We start from the raw sequence: 22,859 nt of genomic DNA on the forward strand, positions 1-22,859 counted from the left end.
TTAAAACACAGAAAACAATTCTGCTAATAAGATTTGAAAATTATTTTATATATTTAAAAAAAGGAGGGGGGGAGGCGTAAAATTCAAGGGAGATAATAAAAAGATATCACGAAGTCATCTGTGGTAAGGAATTTAAGCAAGAAAATTAAAATTTAAAATAATCTACATATAGGAAAATCAAATTAATTTTCATGTATAAGTTCAAATCACATTTAAAAAATATGGCACATCTGACAACATGTTTTGATACACTTTTTGAATTGTTTAAGTAATTCAAATTTGCTATAACGTAGTTTTTAATATTCTTTGGCAATCTGGAAGTTATTTTACATTCACATTATTATTTTCTTCACTATTTTTATAATTTGTAACGTACACAATACAAAGAAAATTAGGCAGAATATTTATATGGAAAGACAATAGATTTTCTTATTATCTAGAATATGTAGTTCATCATTACTTTTATCATTCAGCGTTACAAGTCTCAACATTTACTCAAGGATGTTAAAAAGAAACAAAGGCAATTTAGCAACTATCACTCAGGGAGGTAGAATAAAATAGCAAAGTTACAATAATATACAACAAAAGACCTAAACAACTCAGCAAATTCGAGAATAGAAAGGCACCGTTATTTTTTTAATCTCAATGTTTAAAAATACATACGGTAGTTATTATTTTCATCACAGCAACACTAGAGCAACATTTTGCTCCCAACATACTGAAGTAAATGCTGTATGTATATCTCAAACACCGGAAAGTTTTTGACATATTTTAAAAGAATATTTATAATTTATTTATTTAATTTAACATGATTTCTAGATATGGAAATAAATAAATAATAAACTTTGCGTATTTACGTTTTAGCTTTTATTTATACTCTCTTATTGGTCCCAGTCTATGGGCCATAGCAATGCTGGGATTTCTAATCATATCTGCAAATAACATATCTTTTAAATAACAACATATAACTACAAATTTAATAACTTTGACGTAATATCTTGATTGCTTCTAGAAAATGTCTAACAGCAGTTTTCAACGTGTAAAAAAATTAACAATCATCATCATTTTAATATCTATTGTCCCATGCTGGCATGGGTTAGATGAATACATTACATCTTCTGTTGACGGGATCCTGATATCTGACCCTCACTACTTCATGTCTTCCCTAGACTCCTGTTACAAAGACCCTTCATTGATGATATACCCAGCACTTATTAGGCCCATTCTTATCACATCATCATCATTTTTACAATTGCTTTTTCTATGCAGGAATGAGTTGGACTCCTTGAGGCAGTATTCTAAGGCCAGGCACCCTTCCTGATGCAAATAAAAAGGTACTTCATTCCATTGGTCTCATACAATGAACTGCTAAACTGTGGAACATTGTTCATGCAGTAGATAAACTGATGTAAGCAATGTTAATGCAAACAGAAACAAACACACATTTATACATATATTGACACATATATGCATATATATATATAGACATATATATATACTTACAAGCACTCACACAAATATATACATACAAGTATATAATGAACTTTAGTACAGTTTCCATCTACAGGATTTCACTCAAATGTCAACCTGAGCCAATAGAAGACCCTTGCCTAAGACATTATGCAATGTGGTTATACACAAAACCATGAGTGTGAAGCAAACTTTTTATTCATACAGCTATGCCTATGCCTTCAATCTCCATACCAATCCAGTCTTCTCTCCTTCATACATTGGCTGATGCCTTTAATGTCCTCTTGCATTCTGGCTTTCATGCTTCACACACCCAACACATCCTGCCCACCCACATTTCTCACCAGGCTTTACAGATCTACTTTCAATGTCCATTTCTCACTATTGTACAGTATCACAAAATAATCATATCACCAGAAATATATTGAAGTTTGATCTAAACAATAAATAAAATGCATTTTCAAATGTTAAAAAAAAAAATCCACCAAAGGAAAATAACTTGCTTAAAAACCTCATTGAGGTTTTCAATAGGCATTTTGAATTAAAAGCTAATTCAAAAGAGAATTTTCATATAATCTCTGATTAACACCACATGATGAATTAAGGCAATCTACAACTTTGCAGCAGAACTGTGAAAGAGGTAATATTGGACCTTGTATTAGCAGAGTTTGTCAGAGGACAATAATCAAATTAAATTGAAAGACTCTTACACATATCAATGTGTTACAACCATTAAACAAAGTACGCTTTAGAATTGATACTTTGAAGTTAATAAAAAAAATATCATTATTATCATCATTTAACATCCATTTTCCATGCTAGTATGGGTTGGACACACACACAGACATAGACACAGACACACGTCTTCATCATAGTAACTAACTATATGTTAAATTAATTAGGCCTTATCTTCAAAATAAAAATTAAGATATTTACTGTCACACAACCAAGAATTTGTAATATCATTACTGCAATTTGAATGAGAATAGCTATAAACCTTGGTTCATTGTAATTCTTAAAAGTAAATTTTGTTGACAGAGTAAAGGTAACTTAAAAAGAAAAAAAAAACCCCAAAAAGATTTGCTTATAAATGATGGATTGTAATCAAAGCAGGAGAAACTAGAGAACAAAATTGTATTTATTTTTATAGTTTATCCTTATTTTTATAGACTCCTGCTCACATTAAATACATGCATACATACATACACAGACAGACTGTTTGACAGGCATACACACATACAGAAATACAGACATAAATTCTATTGATTCCACTCCCTCACAAAGTGGATTCAAAGTATGCACAGGAATGGTACAAAGACTGCAAAAAGTGCAAAGTTTGCAGACCAAATGCAAACATTTGAGTTGTAACAAATAAACATAATGATCTAAATTAATTAACTGTTTGTGTAAGGAAGACAGGGACATTAATTTGCTCTAACATTGACAATTCCTTCTTTAATATGAATTACATATATAAAATTCTTCAAGTAGGATCTGATCACAAACCACCAACGTTCAATGTCATGTTGAATCTCTTTCTCTCTTTCTGTGTGTGTGTGTGTGTGTGTGGTGTGTGTGTGTGTGTGTATGTAATAATGAAGGCAGCTATCTGCAAAATAAAACCAAAAAGGGAAAAATTCAATTCTCACTAATTGTGACTGAGAGTATCAGGTGGTACCTTTATTGCAAGAAATAGGAGTAAAAAAATCCTTAGAACTGCAAAAAAAAAAAACGCATTTTTGTATACTGTCAGGGGAAACAACCAACCCACAGCGAAGCTAGATCATTATACTCAGCTTGTATTGTTTGAAAATTACAATTTTCAAATGAAACTAGCCTAGTATGGTGATTTAGTTTCACTGTGGGGGTAGTTATCTCCCCTGTGAACATATGAAAATGCGCTTTCTTGCAGTACTAAGGGTTATTTTAACTCTTATTTCTAGCAATATAAGTGCTATCCAGTACCCTCAGTCATAATTAGTGGCAATTGAATATATATATATATATACATATATATAATTTTTTCAAGCAAAATGTTAACTGTGTTGCTCTTATCAAACTATAAGTTGGTTTTCCAAATCGTAAATATAATTATTTGAAGTTTATCTTGTGCAATGTGTGTGCAAAGTAATGCATGGTGTAATAGTGTAATTTTGTGGTAAATAAATATATACCTTTATTGGATGATATTATTAGGTAAGCAAAAAAAGGTGTTTGTAGGGAGAAAGAAGAAATAGAATATATAGAAAAGAAAGGAGAGGAAAAAGTAATTGTTGATAGGGTGACAGTAGAAAGGATGGTGTGGTATAGACATTTTCTCTGGTTTGATAAATTAAAATTATGCAGAAACTAATTGGGTACCTAAAGGAATTATTGATTATTTACGTTATTGTTAGAGCATATATGTAAATACAGGTGATGGAAGTTATATTTTAGAGAGAAACAAATCACAGGTAGGTCACATTGAGTGGTTTGTGTTGGAAGATTTGTTGAATTTCATGAGGTGGCTTCCATTAAGTTTGTTATTGCTTAGTATTGGAAGTTAATGACTGTTTTTTTTTTAGTATTGAGTGCTTCATTCAAGCATGTATGTTGATAGAGGTGAGACAGGTTGGGTTTGTATGGAAGGAGAAGGTCAAAGACAGGGTATATGATTTTTAAGTACTGGCTTTGTAGATAAACATCAGCATTCATTATTTTATGCTAATAGAGATTTTGATGCCATAAATTTTTCAACAATAGCCAATGGATCCATACATGCATTTATATAGCCACAGATCTATCTATACATCTTGGTGAGTTAGTACACATGCATCTAGTCATACACACACAAAAATACACAATACATTTGAGTTTCAATAGACAAACATTTTTACATATACAGATAAATCTACATGTTCATGTATATACATGCATGCGTATGTTTGTGTGTGTGCGTGTATATATATATATATATATATATATATATATATATATATATATATAAGAACATTATTCAAAACACTTTAACTCACATTCTGTGCTAGTTCAGGTTTTGCAGGCGCCTAATGGAATCTGGCTCTTCAGGCTTGTGGAACTTGGATATTCCATGAGCCTGAGGAAAGAAGCTCCATTAGGGGCCTGTGAAACTTGAAGTAGCATGGATTATAAATCAAACTGTTTTGAATAATACATGCAACTCTTAATAAATGCATTGAGTCCCCTTTCATTTGTCCACTCATGTATATCATCATCATCATCATGCACTAGAATATATTCATATACCTATCTGCATGCAAACATATGTATGTACACAAGCAAATGCATGCACTCATATATATGTTAATGAAGCAATTTACAGTCCAATTATGGTTACATAGCTGAAACATTAAAGTGAGTGTTAACCTTTCCCTTGCAAAAATGAAGTGTGTTTATTCTACTGAAAGCCATTGATTGACCTTTCTATTTAATGTTTGACTGTTTTTATACAGAACTAAACACACAAAACAAATATTAATACATACATACATATATGTATGTATATACATCATCATCATCATCGTTTAGCATATATATATATACATACACATATATACATATGTATGTATGTATATATATATATATATACACATATATATATTCATACATACACACATATATATATATAAATACATACATATATACATACATATAAATACATACATATATATATATACATATATATACATACATATATACATATATATGTATATATACACACACACATAGATATATCTATATATACATACAGGTATATGTACATGTACACAAATACACACAACCATACATAGACACACACACACACACACACACATCCTCTTTTCCACATATATACTTAAATACACACATCCACACACAAACAACAATGTTTCTTTCAAAATAAAAAAGTATAAGAATTATTCTTGAGAAATTCACAGTATTCTCAAACAATCAAAAAAGGATCTATTTTTTTACTAAGTCGTATGCCTTTCATAGTTGTTAATTGGTAAGACGTCATCCCATCAGTCAATGATGTCCTCATCTATAAGTCAAACATTGAAAGGACAGAATCAGGAAGATTAATAAAATTTCTGATCATTTATCTCTCATCTGGCATGACAATGGAAGCTAAAACTGGAAAACAGTTTTCGATAAATCTCAGCACATTGCAAGGGCAGCAAAAAAAAGCGAAGAAAAAAAATGAAAGAAAGAAAGAAAAAAGTATGAAACATGCATAAGGCATTTATTGGGTGGTGAACTTATGCCATCACCCGGTTTAACACCCCCACCTGGTCCTTGGGTGCCTTTAACAGAATCAGTTCTGTTGCAAGCTTTGAAACTAGATCTCTAATCTGAGGATAAAATCCTCACTTCCTCTGACCAATCTTAAAGGCCATGAAAAAGGTCATGGGCGCTGCTCTTTGTCTTTTGACTAAGCCATTAAAAAAAAAAAATCTTAAATATTCACAGAATAAAACACATTAACATAGAGCCAAAGATTGCTTTCTGGTATATAAAAAAAAAAAGGAAAATAAATGTGCCAAAATCCCATCACAAAGAGTCATTCATAAAATATATATATTTTTTAATTATAAATTCCATATTTTCCTGGAAAGTAGTATAACAAATGGAATTTGGTTTGGAATTCTATGAATCTTTTGAATTGTCTCAATGTTTTCAGTAAACTTGTATCTACTGAGGAACACTGATGACAATAGTATCGGCAGCTGTATTCATGTAATGATGGGTTGGAGAATCAATATGGTCATTAGAAACACCTTCTGTTGCTTCCAGAATGTCTTCTTCGAGTTGGTCGGCAGTAAATAATAGTTTTTCTTTCATAGTTCTTGAATTAGAATGATACTGGTCTGTAAGGATAGTCATTGTCTGTTGAGAATGTAACGAAATTGTCTCTGGATTGAAGCGTGTTCCCAATAACCGGACCCTGCAAAGATTGACGTTTTCAAGTAAGTGACCAATAAAAGGAAAAAAAAAATTATTAAACATTGCAATAATTTTCCATTACATGTAAAACTTTACATGCAAAGAAAGAGGCTTGGAAATGCCATTATGAAGGGTTGCTGAATGTGAAGAATGAATAGCAGGAGGAGGGTCAGCCAAATGTTGACCCAACTGAGGGACCAGCTATCTGAATTGACAGTAACCTTGTAGATAAAGCAATTAGGGATATGAAGACAGGAAAAGCCCCCAGCCCATCAGGAATCACCACTGAGATGCTTAAAATATCTGGCAGTATGGGATATGGTCTAGTCACCCGTATTGTAAATCAGGTGGTTCATGAAGGAGTCATACAGAATCACTGGTGCAGCAGCACCATAGTCAACTATTTGAAAGGTAATGGTGATATTTTAGATAAAAATAATTACAGAGGTATCAAATTGTTGGATCAGGTAATGAAAGTTGCAGAGAGGTCATAGCCCAATTAATCAGGGAGAAAGTTAATTTAGATGAGATGCAGTTTAGTTTTGTGCCAGGGAGAAGCACCACTGATGCTATATTTCTGGTAAGACAGCTGCAGGAGAAATACCTAGCCAAAGTTAAACCTCTGTACTTGACTTTTGTTGACTTGGAGAAAGCTTTTGACAGAGTCCTCCAATCCATTATCTTGTGGTCAATGCAGAAACTAGGGACAGATGAGTGGTTGGTGAGAGCTGTACAAGCTTTGTACAGGGACGCTACCAGTAAGGTGAGGATGGGCAACAAGTACAGCGAAAAATTCAGGATACATGTAGGGTTTCACCAAAGATTGGTGCTGAGCCCTCTCTTGTTCATCATAGTCCTCCAGGCAATAATGGAGGAATTCAAGACAGGCTGTTCCTGGGAAGTCCTCTATGCTCATGACCTTGCTGTTATAGCTGAATCACTACTTGAGGTAGAGAAGAAGTTCCAGGTATGGAAACAAGGTCTAGAATCAAAGGGCCTTAGATTTAACCCAGCGAAAATCCAAGTCATAGTAAGTAGGAAGGTAGACAAATCACAATTCCCTTCAGGAAGATGGCCCTGCACAATCAGTAGAAAAAGTGTAGGTAGAGACTCCCATAAGATGCACCCAGTGTAAGCTTTGGACACAGAAATGGTGCAGCAACATTAAAGTAAAGTTAACAGAGAAACTAACTTTTGTATGTGGAAGGTGCACAGGCATAATAAATGCTGAACATGTAAGGAAAATAGACTCCTTCAACTGCCAGCGGGCTAAGCTAGAGGTAGTAGATAGCTTCTGATATCTAGACGACCAGGTTAGTAGTGGAGGTGGTTGTTCCAAGAGCATAGCTGTGAGAATAAGATTAGGTTGGGCAATGTTCAACTCTTAAATACAAAGACCCTCCCTGGTGAAGAATATACCCCCAGCATAGACTAGTTATTAGTGACTTTAGACTCGAGGCCAGAAGGATGCCAAAAAGCAGACCAATCTGGAAAAGAAGAACTTGGAAGGTTAAGAACCCTTTGCATGATTGGAAATTTAGGGAAGTCCTTACCGAGAAATTTGATGAGAGGGACGAGGAGCTACAGTCCTGTGACATAGAAGACAACTGGAAATTCCTGTCAGACAGCTTGCTGAGTGCCACAAACCAAATCTGTGGCTGGTGCAAAGTCCTTTCCAGACGTGGGGTAACATGGTGGTGGAACAATAATGTAGACAGGGCCATTAAAGCAAAGAAACAGGCTTTGAATGCCTGGAAGAATGGGAGTAGCAGGAGACTGTATCGGATAGCCAAAAGGGAAGCTAGGAGAGAGGTGTATATAACCAAGGGAGTAGCAGAAAAGAAGTTTGTCAATGTTCAGCGATGTGAGAACCGAAGTATTTTGGATTGCAAGACAGTGTGTGAGAGAAAACCATGAAGTCATAGGAGAGATATGTGTCTGCATGGACGATGGTGCCCTTGCATTTAATGATTCTGTAAAGAAAGAGGCTTGGAAATGCCATTATGAAAGACTTCTGAATGTGGAGAATGAATGGGAGGAGGAGAGTCTGCCAAAGGTCGACCCAACTGAGGGATCAACTACCCGCATCGACAGTACCCTGGTAGATAAAGCAATTAAGGATATGAAGACAGGGAAAGCACCTGGCCCATCAGGAATCACTACTGAGATGCTTAAAATATCGGGCAGTGTACAAGCCCTGTATAGGAATGCTGTCAGTAAGGTGAAGGTTGGTAATGAGCATATTTGTATATACATGCACATATGGGCACAGGACACCATGGAACATAAACAACATAAAATGAATATAAAACATATGAAATACGACAACATGGAATTTGAACTTTGTTTGCAAACAAAGAAAGAAACAAACGGAAATCAAGACAAGCGACACGAAAAAGACGACACTTCGTCAGTTATTGGCAGTTTTTCTACTTCGCATTTTCGAGCATTTCACAACAAGATAAGTTTTCTGTTTTTGTATTTTATGTTTATTTTATGTTGTGTACATTCCATGGTGTCCTGTGCCCATATGTGCATGTATATATATGTATGCATGCATATATATTTTTATATATTATTTATATTATTATATGACTGAATGCCACACATCCATTTCCAAGTAAGTTTTATCTTAATAATATTGATGAGACACTCTTTCTATCCTTTTTCTTCCCCTGTTTCATTTCATCTCTATTCTCTTTATCTCCTCTTCTCTCCCTTTCGTTTTCCTCTCTCATCCGTCTATTCCTCTCCCCTTCGCCATTCTGTCTGTCCCACTCTCTCTCTCCCTCACTTTTCTGCCTTTGCTCTCTCCTGGCTCACACGTGACCGTCAGCCATCTTACTTCTCCTAACTTGAATTTCCTTCTTTCTTTCTGATCAGTCACAGGGATTGGATGCATTCTTGTCTGTCTCTTGTCAGAGCTTGTTTATCCACATTCACCAACCCAACTCGTCTAGGCTTAGCAGCCCTTCCTGTCTGTTTTCACTGTCTTATTTTTGTTACCAACTCTGAGCCTCCGCAAAATCCCAAATTTGATTTAATTTGCTTTGTTGTGAAATGCTTGAAATATGAAGTAGAAAAACAGCCAACAACTGATGAAGGGTAGTTTTTCATGTTGCTTGTCTTGTTTTCTGTTTGTTTCTTTCGTTGTTGAATTATATAATTCACACAAGTTGAATTATATAAAACAAGACAGGTTTGATATTGAGATATAAAAGTAAAATTTACCAGTGAAACTACATATATGATAAATGGATGCTTAAACATTTGTGAATATGTTATAAATAATATAAATTATATAACTTATAAATAGAAACTTCAAAATTGGGTCCAATTTAAGGTATTTAGATAATAAGGAACATTGATATTTCAAAGATACTTCAATTGGTCACACCAAAATATTTAATACACTGACTTACCATTGTACTATAAGTATGGTGATGATGATGATAGCAGATATTATATCAACTGAAACCCATGTCATAAGATATGTTCCTGGAGTCTGGAAGATAAAATAAAGGAAAATTAAATATTTGGACTGTTATTATTATTAGTATTACTTAGGCAATGAACAAGCAAATATGATAGCATGTCAAACAAAATGTCTAGCAGCTCTCTATGTTCCAAGTTCAAATTCTAATGAGGTTACCTTTGCTTTTCATTCTTCTGGGAGGCAATAAAATAAATACCAGTGAAGCACAGGTTGATGCAAACAACTAGCCCCTACCCCTAAAATTGCTGGACTGATGCCACAACATAAAAGGATTATTTTATTATCATTATTATTATTATTATTATTATTATTATTATCATTAATGCGGAGAGCTGGCAGAATAGTTAGCATGCTGGGTGAAATGCTTAGCGGTATTTCGTCTCTGTCATCACGTTCTGAATTCAGATGCCACCGGGGTCAACTTTGCTTTTCATCCTTTTGGGGTTGATAAATTAAGTACCAGTTACTCACTGAGATTGATGTAATTGACTGGTCCCCTGCCCAAAAATATCAGGCCTTGTACCTATTTTAGAAATTATTATTATTATAATTATTATTATTATTATTATTATTAAGAAGGCAGCAAACTGGCAGAATCGTTAGCACACTGGGCGGCCGCTACGTTCTGAATTCAAATTCCACTGAGGTTGACTTTGCCTTTCATTCTTTTGGAGTTGATGAAATAAGTACCAGTTATGCACTGGGGTCAATGTAATCAACTAGCACCCTTCCACAAAAAATGTTCAAGTCCTTGTGCCTAGAGTAGAATTAATAATAATAATAATAATAATAATAATAATAATTATTATTATTATTATTCAACATTTGGTAGTTTCAGGTAAAATCTCTACTGCATCACCTGCTACACCTCCATGTTGCTGGGGTATGTGTAGCATTGTGTGTTCTTTTTTGTGGGGAGTGCAACCTCTTCTTGATATTGTATTGCATTAGTTTGTTTCATTATTTGTAGTCTTTCGTTGTATTAGTGTTTGTATTGTGCATTGTGTGTATAGTGTGAGTTGTGTTCCTTATATCAGTATTTTTTCTTCTCGATATTTCATGCTTGTTTCATTATCCTTGTATGTTTCAGGTATAGATTTGCAGTGCAGAATGCATATGTAGTTGTCATATGTCCACCATTTTTTTTTTTGGCTTTGTTTTTTGCTTGGGCAGTGACATTAACCCTTTCGTTACCAAATTTTGGTTAATGTGACCAAACCGCCCAAAGCCGCCCGAATTTACCTATTCATATTTAAATGAGAATATCAGAGCAAATCTCTTTAGTACATTCGTGAAAATACGTATTATACTTCGTAAAGAGTTCAACTACAGTTTTGTACAAAAATCGAAGTGTAATTTTAATTCCGTGAATTTTGGGAGATTTTTTTCCGAAATTTGTTCCTATTGTGTTTTCAAAATTTGTAATTCTGACAAAAAATGGATACGAATTTCATTATATCAAGCAGTGAGTCAGAATTCGAAGGATTTTCTACTGAAGACCTTCATAAATCTAACTCTATGACTGAAAAAAAAAAAGCATGTGGTATTTGATAATGAATCTGATGTTTCATTTTCCGAAAGTGAAAACAGTGAATCGGAGAGCTCCGACAGCGATAAAGAAAATGAATTGGCACCTGAATGGAGTGAAAATTTAAAAACTGTTTCTTTCGGTGATTTTTCTGAAGAAACTGGACCAAGCCACAGACTTTCCCAGAAGAGTAAAGCCTTAGACTATTTCTTTTTACTTTTTCGAATGAGCCTATTTGAAATCATTACGGCGGAAACGAACCGTTACGCTAAATGTAAACAAAATGAAAGAAAGGATAGTTAGTGAAATTAAGACTATTTTGCCATAAATATTATTATGGGTATCAGAAAGTTACCCAGAATAACAAATTCTATCGTAAAATTTTATTGTATACCCAACTGAATATTAGCTAATAACCCATTTTCTATAGCGATGTTTGAACAAAATTTTAATAATTTTATATTTTGTTGAATTTACCTGTATCTACCTGCAATTAGAGTCACTTTGTGACAAAAATTATAGTATAGATTGGTTGAGAACATTTCATTAAATTATCTTCCAAAATTCACGTTAATATATTGATAAATAAAAAAGTTATAGTTGTTTAATGAAACCAGACTAAATTTATGATTATGTTAGAAATTAATTGAAACACATAATTGAAAGTGTTCCACATAATATGTGTGTGTGGTGCATAGCATTGCTATCTTCTATAAGCTACACATATTATTATATGCTACAAGGCAAGCTGACAGAATTAATAGTATTTTGAACAAAATGCTTGGTGTATTCCATCCATCTTTACGTTCTGAGTTCAAATTCTGCCAGGGTCAACATTGGCTTTCATTCTTTCAGAATCAATAGGATAAGTACCAGTTGAACTCTGTGATTGATGTAATTGGCTTGCCTCTCCCCTGAAAATGCTGGCCTTGTTCCAAAATTTGAAATCCTCATCATCATTATTATTAATAATAAGGCAGTGAGCTGGCAGAATCGTTAGCACAATGGACAAAATACTTAGCCTCATTTCATCTTCCTTATGTTCTGAGTTCAAATTCTGCTGAGGTTGATGTTGCGTTTCATTTTTTCGGGGTTGATAAATTAAGTGCCAATGAAACAGTGGCGTCAATGTAATCAACTAGTCCCCTCCCCCAAAAGTTCATGTCTTGTTCTTGTAGTAGAAAGGATTATTATTATCATTTGTTGGTGGCAACAGCAGTAGTAACATGATTATCATCATCATCATCAAAGATGCTTATTTTTCTTAATTGTAAGAAACTAAATTACTGTAAATTTTAATGCATATTAGAATGAGAAACAGATTCCTAAGAGATTTCAAACTAAATGCAAAACATAAAATGAGACACAAAATTTCAGAAACTTCGAAAAAATTGGTTTAAACTTACCAAATGCCATAATGGTTTTTCAATTTTATTGAGGACGTGACATTCATCTGTTGTTACAGATTGTACACCCAGACACCAATACAGGGAAAACAGCCAGTATGTATTAACCAAGTAGACATTAGTAGTAATGTTGGATTCAAGATATTGTCTGAAAACAATAAAAATGAAAATAAATAGTCACCAGTTAGAGAAGTCTAAATATGTTTTAACTCTATAGATTTATGCCATAGTATATAACACATTAGTGGGTCCTACAATCAACATTAACTGGCTAACAAAGGTAAATAGCCAAACTAAACTTTTGCAGGTGCAGACTTAGTAAGAAGTTTGCTTCCCAACCACATGGTTCCAGGTTCAGTCCCACTGTGTAGCACCTTGGACAAGTGTCTTTGGACTGTCCAAAGCCTTGTGAGTGGGTTTGTTAGATAGATATGAAAGAAGCTTGTCATATATATAAGTGTGTGTATGTGTGTGTCTGTCTGTCTTTGTACCCTACCAACACTTGACAACTGGTATTGTGTGTTTATGCTCATATAATTTAGTTGTTTGGCAAAGGGACTAATGGGATAAGTGCCAGCCTTAACAAAAAAAAAAAACTAAGGACTGGGATTGATTTGCTTGACTAAAATTCTTCAAGTTGGTGCCCCAGTATGACCATAGTCTAATGACTGAAACAAATAAAAGATAAAAGATGAATCCCTGAATTGAGACAACTGTCATTAACCCTTTTGGTAACAACCCACCAGAGACTACCACCAGTTCTATCATGTTTAACTCATTAGCATTCAGATTCAAATGTATTCAGGTTTCAAATGTAATGCTCATTTATTCAGATTGCTTATTGTTTGAATGACATTACAGGGTAGATGTGAGAGACTAGATCTGGCCAGTTTGAACATAAAACAGGTAGAATATTTGTGTCAAATATGGTTGGTTGAAATGTTAAAGAGTTAATGTGATCTAAATCTATACATTCCTTCAAATTGTTCTGTTAATTTATGTTCCAAACACCAGCTTAATAATGATAAAATTATTTTACTAAATTCTTCATTATTTCAAAATTAATTGAAAAAATAGCAGTGTATTTTGACAGAAATACGGTAACAATTGAGTTAACCTTTCCATTGATATATCAGTTTAAATGATTAAATATCTTTACTAAAAATCTGTAGAAATGATAGACCCAAAAAGATGTGAGATGAAGTGGCAAGAAAGGATCTTCAGATGCTGGGCCTCAATGAGGAGATGACAAGGGATCAAGACTTGTGGCATTCGCTGTACTTCAGAAAACACGTCGAGCTAAGTAAAATCTCAGCCATCCATACATATAGGGATATCCTTTAGGGCCACACCCACACTCCCTTGCTCAGCCAAAAGGTGCTTGACTTGCAGGCGCCAGTACCATGTAAAATGCACTCATGTTGGTGCCACATAAAATGCACTCATGCTGGTTCCATGTAGGAAGCACCCAGTACATTCTGTAATGTGGTTGGTGTTAGGAAGGGCATCCAGCCACAGAAACCATGTCAAAACAAACAATTGGAGCCTGGACAACTCTCTGGCTGGCCAGCTCCTGTCAAGCCATCCAACCCATGCCAGCATGGAAAACAGATGTTAAACGATGATGATAATTACTATACACTACTGACTACCAGTAACATATCAAGCTATCAATAACATGACGAGTTTATTCACTTGGTCAGCTGTGATTCTCAACAGTGTAAATAACAGGTAAATACCAGAATCAAATTGGTAAAGAATTCAAAGTATATACAACATAGACATTAACTGCAGCGGCATTTTTAATGTTTGTTTGAATGTTCAAGGTAAATTAACTTAAATTGTAAATTCAAAGAGTATGAACAAGAAAATGAAATTTGAGAAGAAAAAAAAGCAAGAATAACTGAGTAATGAAACATGGGATAAATAAGTATAGAGAAAAAGAATAATGATAAATTGACAAAGCTATAAAAAAAAATAAGAAAGATTAAAACTTACAGGATTTCATCTTCACTAAGTGAATCATACCTAGCATTGAAATTAGAGATATGCAATTTTACGAGATCTTCAACTGGTAGATAACTTGTCCCAGTTTGTGTAAAATTGGTGGTATATGCTGAATGATAGACTTTTGAGAACCACCAAATCTATAAAAAGTGAAACAGAGGACAAAAGGTTATTCATAAAATTAGTTGGGATTATATTGGTTTTAAATTTTGGCACAAGGTCAGCAATTCCAGGGAAGGTGGGTAAGTTGATTACATTGACCCCCAGCAACTCAACTGGTACTTATTTTATTGTTCTTGCAAGGATGAAAGGCAAAGTTGACCTCAGAAGAATTTGAACACAGAATGTAAAGGCAGACAAAATAGTGCTATGCATTTTGCCTGGCATGCAAACAATTCTGCTAACTTACCACATTAAATTGGGATTATATTAACTACATATTGGACAAATCAATTATAGACGTAGTAGTTGTGTTTAAAAGATCTGAGTAGAATAGAAGCCTGGAAAACAAACAAGATAGGAAACACAAGATGCAAATCTTGCCTCAAGGAAGGATACTTTGTCAAAGAGAAAGGATTTGGGACAATAATAGAAGAGTAGAAACAGCGTATCATAGCACAAGCAGTTGTGTTTAAAAAGTGTTAGAAGAAAAGTTTGGTTTGATGTTTCCAAATGTGTCAGAGCTAATATTAAAAAATTACTGCCAACCAAACATCATTAAACATTATGAATACAACATTAGACAACAGACAATACCACCTCTCTACTACAAACTATTATATTAGCAAAATCACAAGCTAGGGAGAGTATATTACTAACAGTAGTTGCTAAAAATTTTACATGAAGATAAATAATTTGAAGATTATGGCATAAAAGGAAAACACTCTAGATTCATGTTATAAGTTTTAGCAATATTAACTACTGTATTTTCCAGCCTAAGAGCACATACACTACTGGTTAGGGTGTTACATTCAGGATTGTGAGATTGAGGTTTCAATTCTTAGACCATGTTGTGCATTGTTGTCTTGAGCAAAACACGTCATCTCACGTTGTTCTGCGATCACTTCAACACCTGACACGAGATACATCATGTGCCTGTTCAGGCAACATCGATTTGTTGGAGGGAGTGAGCTAATGTACAACACATACATTAGATCAGTATACACAATCCATTTGTGCAGGTTGTTTGGCAAAAAAGCTGAACACTTATACATCATCTTTGACAAGAAAGTCCAGCATTTTCCAGTACAAAAGTTAATGTATATCGTGTAAACACAATGTAAACATTTCATTCCAAATCCTGCTGCATTTCACATAGAACTTTTGGTTCTCAAAAGTTGTCCAGCATAAGTTGACTATCGTTTTTTGGCTGTAACTTTTGGTTTGAAAAATTCAACTTGTATACGAGAAAATATATGTTAATATTGCTAGAACTTTGAATTTTAAGTGCAAACTTTTATCCAGGATATCAATAATGTTCATAAAGCATTCCCTACAAGGAAGGAAACTATGTCATCTATCAACATATAAATAACAGAAACTAATTGACATGTCAAAACTAGCATATTTCATACAGATGCAAATGATAAGAAAACTAATATAAATAAATTTACCTGTTTAAGAGGAATTCCAGTTTTCGATATCACATCAATAACTTGCTTCTCAACTGTATAATAATAACGATTTTCCTTGACTGGGGATCGTATATCTATTAAAACATTCTTTCCTGTCAAGTGTGCTAAGTCAATCAATTCTTCCAAAGACATAATGGTTTGGTTATTGTAGATTTCCTTTGCTTTGTCAGTAAGAGATCCAACTACACCCATTGGATCTTCCTAATATGCAGACAAATATATATAAGAAAATAGGATCAGTACAGTAAACTTGAGAAAGAAAATTATCATATAAAATATGAATCTGTTTAGTAAAATTCTTGGCTTTGGGAAGGATTAACTGGTAGAAATTTAAGATTGAGAATGTAATGAATATCATGAAGTAAGCTTAAGCATTATTCATTTGTTTAGTTGTTTATTTTATATTTGGTTTTCTAAACTGGCTTAGGTTAGACATGTACTTATTTGAGACAGTATTTTATATTCGAATGCCTTTCCTGTCACCAACCTTTAATTATATTACAAGTACAGATGTTATTTTTATATTTCACTACTTCCAAAATTCAAAGTTATGAGACTTAATGTAAGCACAACACCATATCATTATTCATTTTAATGTTGTTATTATTATTATAATTAATTAATTTAGATAATCTCATGCAAAGAAGTGGAAATAACAACTACCCACACATATATATATGTACAAATACTCACACACATAACACACACACACACATGCTCACATACACACGCTCTCTCTCTCTCTCACACACACACGCATGCACACAGGTTTAAAAATAGTTTCTGTTTATAAAATAAATAGATAATACTTAATCCTGTTAGCATTCAGATTACTCTGTCAAATATAGTCCTTCCTACTAAATGTACAAGGCCTGAAATCTTGTTGGGGCAGGACTAGATTAACTTAACCCCAATGCTAAACTGATGAGTATTTCATCAACCCCAAAAGGATGAATGACACAGTTGACTCATTTTACTAAACAAACTCAGATTCTAAACGATAATTTGAACTCAGAATGTAAAGCCAGAAGAAATGCTGCTAAGCATTTTTTTCCAGTATGCTAATGATTCTGTCAGCTCACCACCTTATTCTGTCAAATATAATGCTTATTTACATTGATTTGAATTAATTGTGCATTATTTTGCAACTTTTAAATTTCAATAATACGATAACTTATCTATGGAATGACATTGTAAAGTAGATGTGAGAGGCTGGATCTGGCCTAGTTAAATGTTAAGGAGTTAAAGATATCATACAATAAATGATGCAGAACATATGAAATAAATTTAGAACAGACAGCAAATATGCTGGGAAAAAATCTAGCAGTAAGATTAAAGTAAAGTTAAATAACACACTCAGCTGTCTCAGTACTCCAGTCACAAAATTCAATATAACAGAGACACAAGATACCACCCACACATTTTCTGAACTCTAGTATTAGCCGCTGATCTGGGAAAGTGTTGCTTTTTAACCATGCTTTGACTGTGTTATAACAAATTGTTGGTATTAAAACTAAAAGTGAGCCATATCTATTATTATTTATAAATTTCAGTAAGTTTAGCATGATTAAAGAAAACGTAACAGGCAATATTTAATCATATAACTGGTTTAAACGAATAAAAAGTACCAACAAGTAGATGTTGTAAGGTGTCTAGTAAATATACAATAGTCACAGAGTCTCTTTCTCACTCCCCTATATGCTTTTCTCTTTCTTTTCTTCTGATGAAGGACTATTGTCCAAAACATTAAGACATTCTCTCTTTTCATTGAAGCATTAGGCTAACACTGCATTTGTTAAAATTTGTTCCTCTTGCATTTTCATTTTTATTGTTCACTGTGTGTATGTATATGATTTTTCTTTGAGCCTTATTCATTTTCTTCTTAAGAGAGTTCAAGCTCGTTACTAACAAAGCAACAAGACTTTTTAGTCAAAAGAGTTTCCAGTGTTTGAAAATATGAGGTTGAGGTGTGCATCTGTTCTCCTAAAGAATCTCAAATGTCTTACATTCCAATCTGAGAATGTCTTACAAATCTTCACTGTGCCATTAACAGATTGGATTTGGAGAATCTGCACCAGTTTATTTAATCATTTACAAGTGTGTGACTGAGGGTATGTGTGTGTGTGTGTATACATACATGCATACATACATACATACATACATACACACACACACATATATACACACATACATACAGTAGTGCTCTCAACTGGGGTCAATGTAAGACTTTATTGTTAAAATTTATGAGCAAAAAAATGCTTATACTTCTACAATAAACAAAATATTTTAGCAATTTTTTTAATACAATTCCTAATAATATCTAATTATAGAAATATAATAGGATTTTAAGAACATCAAATGACTAGGAAACAGGTCAGGATTGGTGACAGGAAAGGCATCCAGCTGTAAAAATCTGCCTCAATAAACTCTTCCTAATCCATGCAAGCATGGAAAAGGGGATGTTTAAACCAAGATGATGATAATCATAAGAAATTTGTATTTCTATATTTATGAATATTTTCAGAAAATTTTAGAACTAAATAAAACTTATTACAAAAATAATGTCCATACAAGAAACTTTAAATACTCTTAGATAACTTACCTTCAAAAACCAGCTTCCAGCATTGAGTTTCCGCAATTCATCAAATGTAAATGTAGAAGCATCATCATCCACTCGGTCGGGATATACTTCTTCAATATTGGTTGTTCGTCGTAATGTTTTGTCATGTAAAATAAACGGAATTCCATCTAAACTGTAAGAAAATATTTCAAATGACAATTGTATGATTATCTGTGGTCAAACTTCCTTACTATCACTTCTAACCACACACATACTATATTACAAGGGCCCCAGTTGATCTGATCAACAGAGCAGCCAGCTCATAGAATTAACATGCTAAGTGGCTGAGCACTACAGACATACGTTCCCTTAATGTACCTCTCAGGGAGATTAAGAGTAACACAGAATGAGGCAAAACTGGCCCTTTGAAATACAAGTACAACTCATTTTTGCTAACCGAGTGGACTGGAGCAATGTGAAATAGAGTGTCTTGCTCAAGGACACAATGTGGCACCAGAAACCAAACTCACAGCCTTACAATCATGAGCCAAATATCCTAACCACTAAGCCATCTGCCTTCACTAAACCACACACACACACACAGAGTTATGGATAATAGATATTTTGATTGTTTATGGGTGGAGGTCTGGTTCTTCCACCACCATGTCATCATGGTTGTAAAATGAACTTCTAAGCCAATAATTACATGCTGGCATTTATACTCTTATGTAGTGCTTCAAGATGTTCTAAAAACAGAATATATATATATTATATATTGTCCCTTTCCCTCTAGTATATATATATATATATATATATATTATATATATATATATAAGATTCCATTGAATTAGGTACTTAAACATAGGCACCTTGCTATGACAGTATAATCCACACACAATATTAATTGGATATTGAATATCAAGACTCCATGCAGGGGTGCTTGTACCTGATATTCCTGCCATATGTGCATACAATGCAACCCAGCTAAGTGAAGATATCTGCTCCTGATATTCTGCCACAGATATGTCAAAAGAAACAATGTAAATATTTTTAGTTCCATTATTGATGTGAAATGCTTGTATCCATTATGTTTGAAATCTATGCAGTTATCTGACGGGAATGGTTTCTTTCAAATGATGTAATGTTTTCATTAATCAATTAAAGGAGTTACTTGAAATGGCTGTAATGAAGTGATACCAGGTGATACCTGTACATCTTTGTCACTCACTTACACACACACACACACCACACACACACACACACACCCACACCCACACACACACACACACACACACACACACACACATATTTAAGCTTATCTGTACAGATTATTTATAGAGTTCAGAGCTTCAGAGCCAGTACTAAAAGTTATGTTTTGTATATGAATATGTGTATGTAAACAATATGATTGAAGATAGAAAAACAGGTAATGAGTGTAGATGCATATTTCAAGAGTTATTGACCTTTCATCATCCATAAATAAACTGCTTAAATACCCACTAAGTTTAGGATATTTTTCTTTTATTTCATTTATTTGTTTCAGGCATTTGACTGCGGCCATGCTGGAGTACCAACTTTAGGACTTATTCTTTGTAAGCCTAGTACTTATTCTATTAGTCTCTTTTGCTGAACCCTTAAGTTACGGGGATGTAAACACACCAACATTGGTTGTCAAGCAATATTACGGAGCCAAACACAGACACACAAACATACACACACACACACTTATATATACGACAGGCTTCTTTCAGCTTCTGTCTATCAAATCTACTCACAAGACTTTGCTTGGCCCAAGGCTATAGTAGAAGACACTGTGTAACACTACTGGATAGACCAATTTACATATTAAACACATTCCTGGTAAATGGTGTGTAAATATTAATTGCTAGCAAGGTCACTGTATTTTGTTTTGCAGCCATAATATACTACCAAGTATATTAAAGGTTCCCAAGTCAATAATATCTTGCTTTTTGTTTTAACAGTGTGATGTTCTCATTTTTAATCTTATCTCTACAGATTTTCTATAGAGTTCAGAGCCACCACTGAAAGTTACAATGCTTTGTATACAAATACATTTACAAAAACAATGCAACCAAAGACAGAAAAATAGATAATGGTTGTATATGCATGTTTCAATGCATTTGTAGACAGTTGATGGTTTGGATGTGGTGGTAGTGGAAGAGCAATAACTCTTGAAATAGGATCACCAAGCTCCTATCTAGAGAGTAACTGTAATGTGTCCATAGGGATGACATCCATGGTTCTGTAATCAACTATGATGCAAGCTCCCAATTCAAATTGATAATAATGAAACTGGATGGTGACGAGAATCATTTTCTGTCACTAATTCTCACCTGTTTTTAAAGGGAGTTTTCATTGCACTTGTCTTTGAAAGCATAGCTGCCAAATGATTTGTTTACTGGGAATTGGCAACAGACAACATTGGAGAGAGGGGCAGTTGATTAGATTGACCCCAATATGCAACTGTACTTAATTTATCAATCCCAAAAGGATGAAAGGCAAGTCGACCTTGTTGGAATTTGAACTCAGAATGTAAAGACACACAAAATACCGCTAAGCATTTCACCTGGTACGCTAACGTTTCTGCTGTCTCGCCATCTTAACACTTGCCCAAATTGCTGTACAGATGGACTGAACCCACAACCATCTGGTTGAGAAGTGAACTTCTTGACCACATAGCTATTACTGCATTTTATTTAACCACAAATATTTCTAGTTATCAGGAATGGGTCATAACTGAGAAATAACTTAGAGAATTTATATTTCAAAATGTATAAAGATACAATGTAATTTACCTTATTTGTACATCTGACTCAAATCCATAGACGCTTTCGTTTGCAGCTATTTGGAATGCAACTAAAGTATTCTCAGGTGCAATCTTGCAAGAAAAGTTTTAAAATACAAAAGACTTTGATTAAAATTTGCTTAAATATATTCCAACAATAACATATTGAGAGATTTCTGGCTAAATAAACACTGTGTCTAATTTTAAAATATTGGTGAACTTTATTTATCACAATTTAATTACAAGGAAACAAGAAACAGAAAAAGAAGAAAAAAAGATGGTGGGAGAGGGAGTAATGGGCCACACCCCCCAGAATAAATGGCATGTTCAGCTACATCCCACAGATATGACCACAATGGTATTGCTGCAGAGAATGGCTAGTGACACTTGCTACAGCAGCCACTTCACCTTGTAGGGTTCATTCTCAGACAGGCTACCATTATCTCAATTTTGCAGACAAAAACAGTAGTGCAGGATCTGAGAACAGCTGAGGTCTCAGCAGTGACCAACACAAACTGATAGCAGCCCATCAGACCCCTGTATTTATTGATTCGTCTTTCCTTTGCATTACAGACAATCTGTTGCTCCCCCACTCCATTTTCTGCTACTTTATTCCCATCCTACTTTTTCTTCTCCTGTTTTAAATTCAAGTGTTTTCTCTCATCTTCACTGATGAATATGGCCAAGAAATGCAGTACATTAAAATGGAATGTCAATCTTTTAAAAATATTATTATTATTACTATTATTATTTATTGTTAAGGCAGTGAGCTGGCAGAATTGTTGGCATTCCAAGGCTATAGTAGAAGGCACTTGCTCAAGGTGCCACACAGAGTGACTGATGTATACTTCTATCACATTTCAATCATTTTCCCATTTCTTCCTTCCTTTCCTTTATGTATTCTGTCCTTGTGATGTCCCCACTCATCTTATGTCCCTCTTGCTAATAAAAGAAATTAGTATTATTATTATTATTATCATTGTTATTATTTACATAGGCTCAAAACTGGAA

General features: G+C 33.9%; 1 protein-coding gene across 1 annotated transcript; it reads right to left on the minus strand.

Moving 5' to 3' along the window:
• Nucleotides 1-5,689: 5,689 nt before the first annotated feature.
• On the minus strand, nt 5,690-21,941 carry LOC115229606 (glycerophosphodiester phosphodiesterase domain-containing protein 5; the record flags this gene model as incomplete). Its single annotated transcript, XM_029799935.2, has 7 exons — nt 5,690-6,412; nt 9,834-9,916; nt 12,842-12,989; nt 14,840-14,988; nt 16,462-16,683; nt 19,085-19,235; nt 21,859-21,941. Coding segments are annotated over 7 exons (1,089 nt in total), but the record flags the coding sequence as incomplete, so codon positions are not given.
• Between the last annotated feature and the right edge of the window lie 918 nt (nt 21,942-22,859).

Source organism: Octopus sinensis, unplaced genomic scaffold (assembly GCF_006345805.1).
Source record: "Octopus sinensis unplaced genomic scaffold, ASM634580v1 Contig13158, whole genome shotgun sequence".
NCBI classification, from domain to species: Eukaryota; Metazoa; Mollusca; class Cephalopoda; order Octopoda; family Octopodidae; genus Octopus; species Octopus sinensis.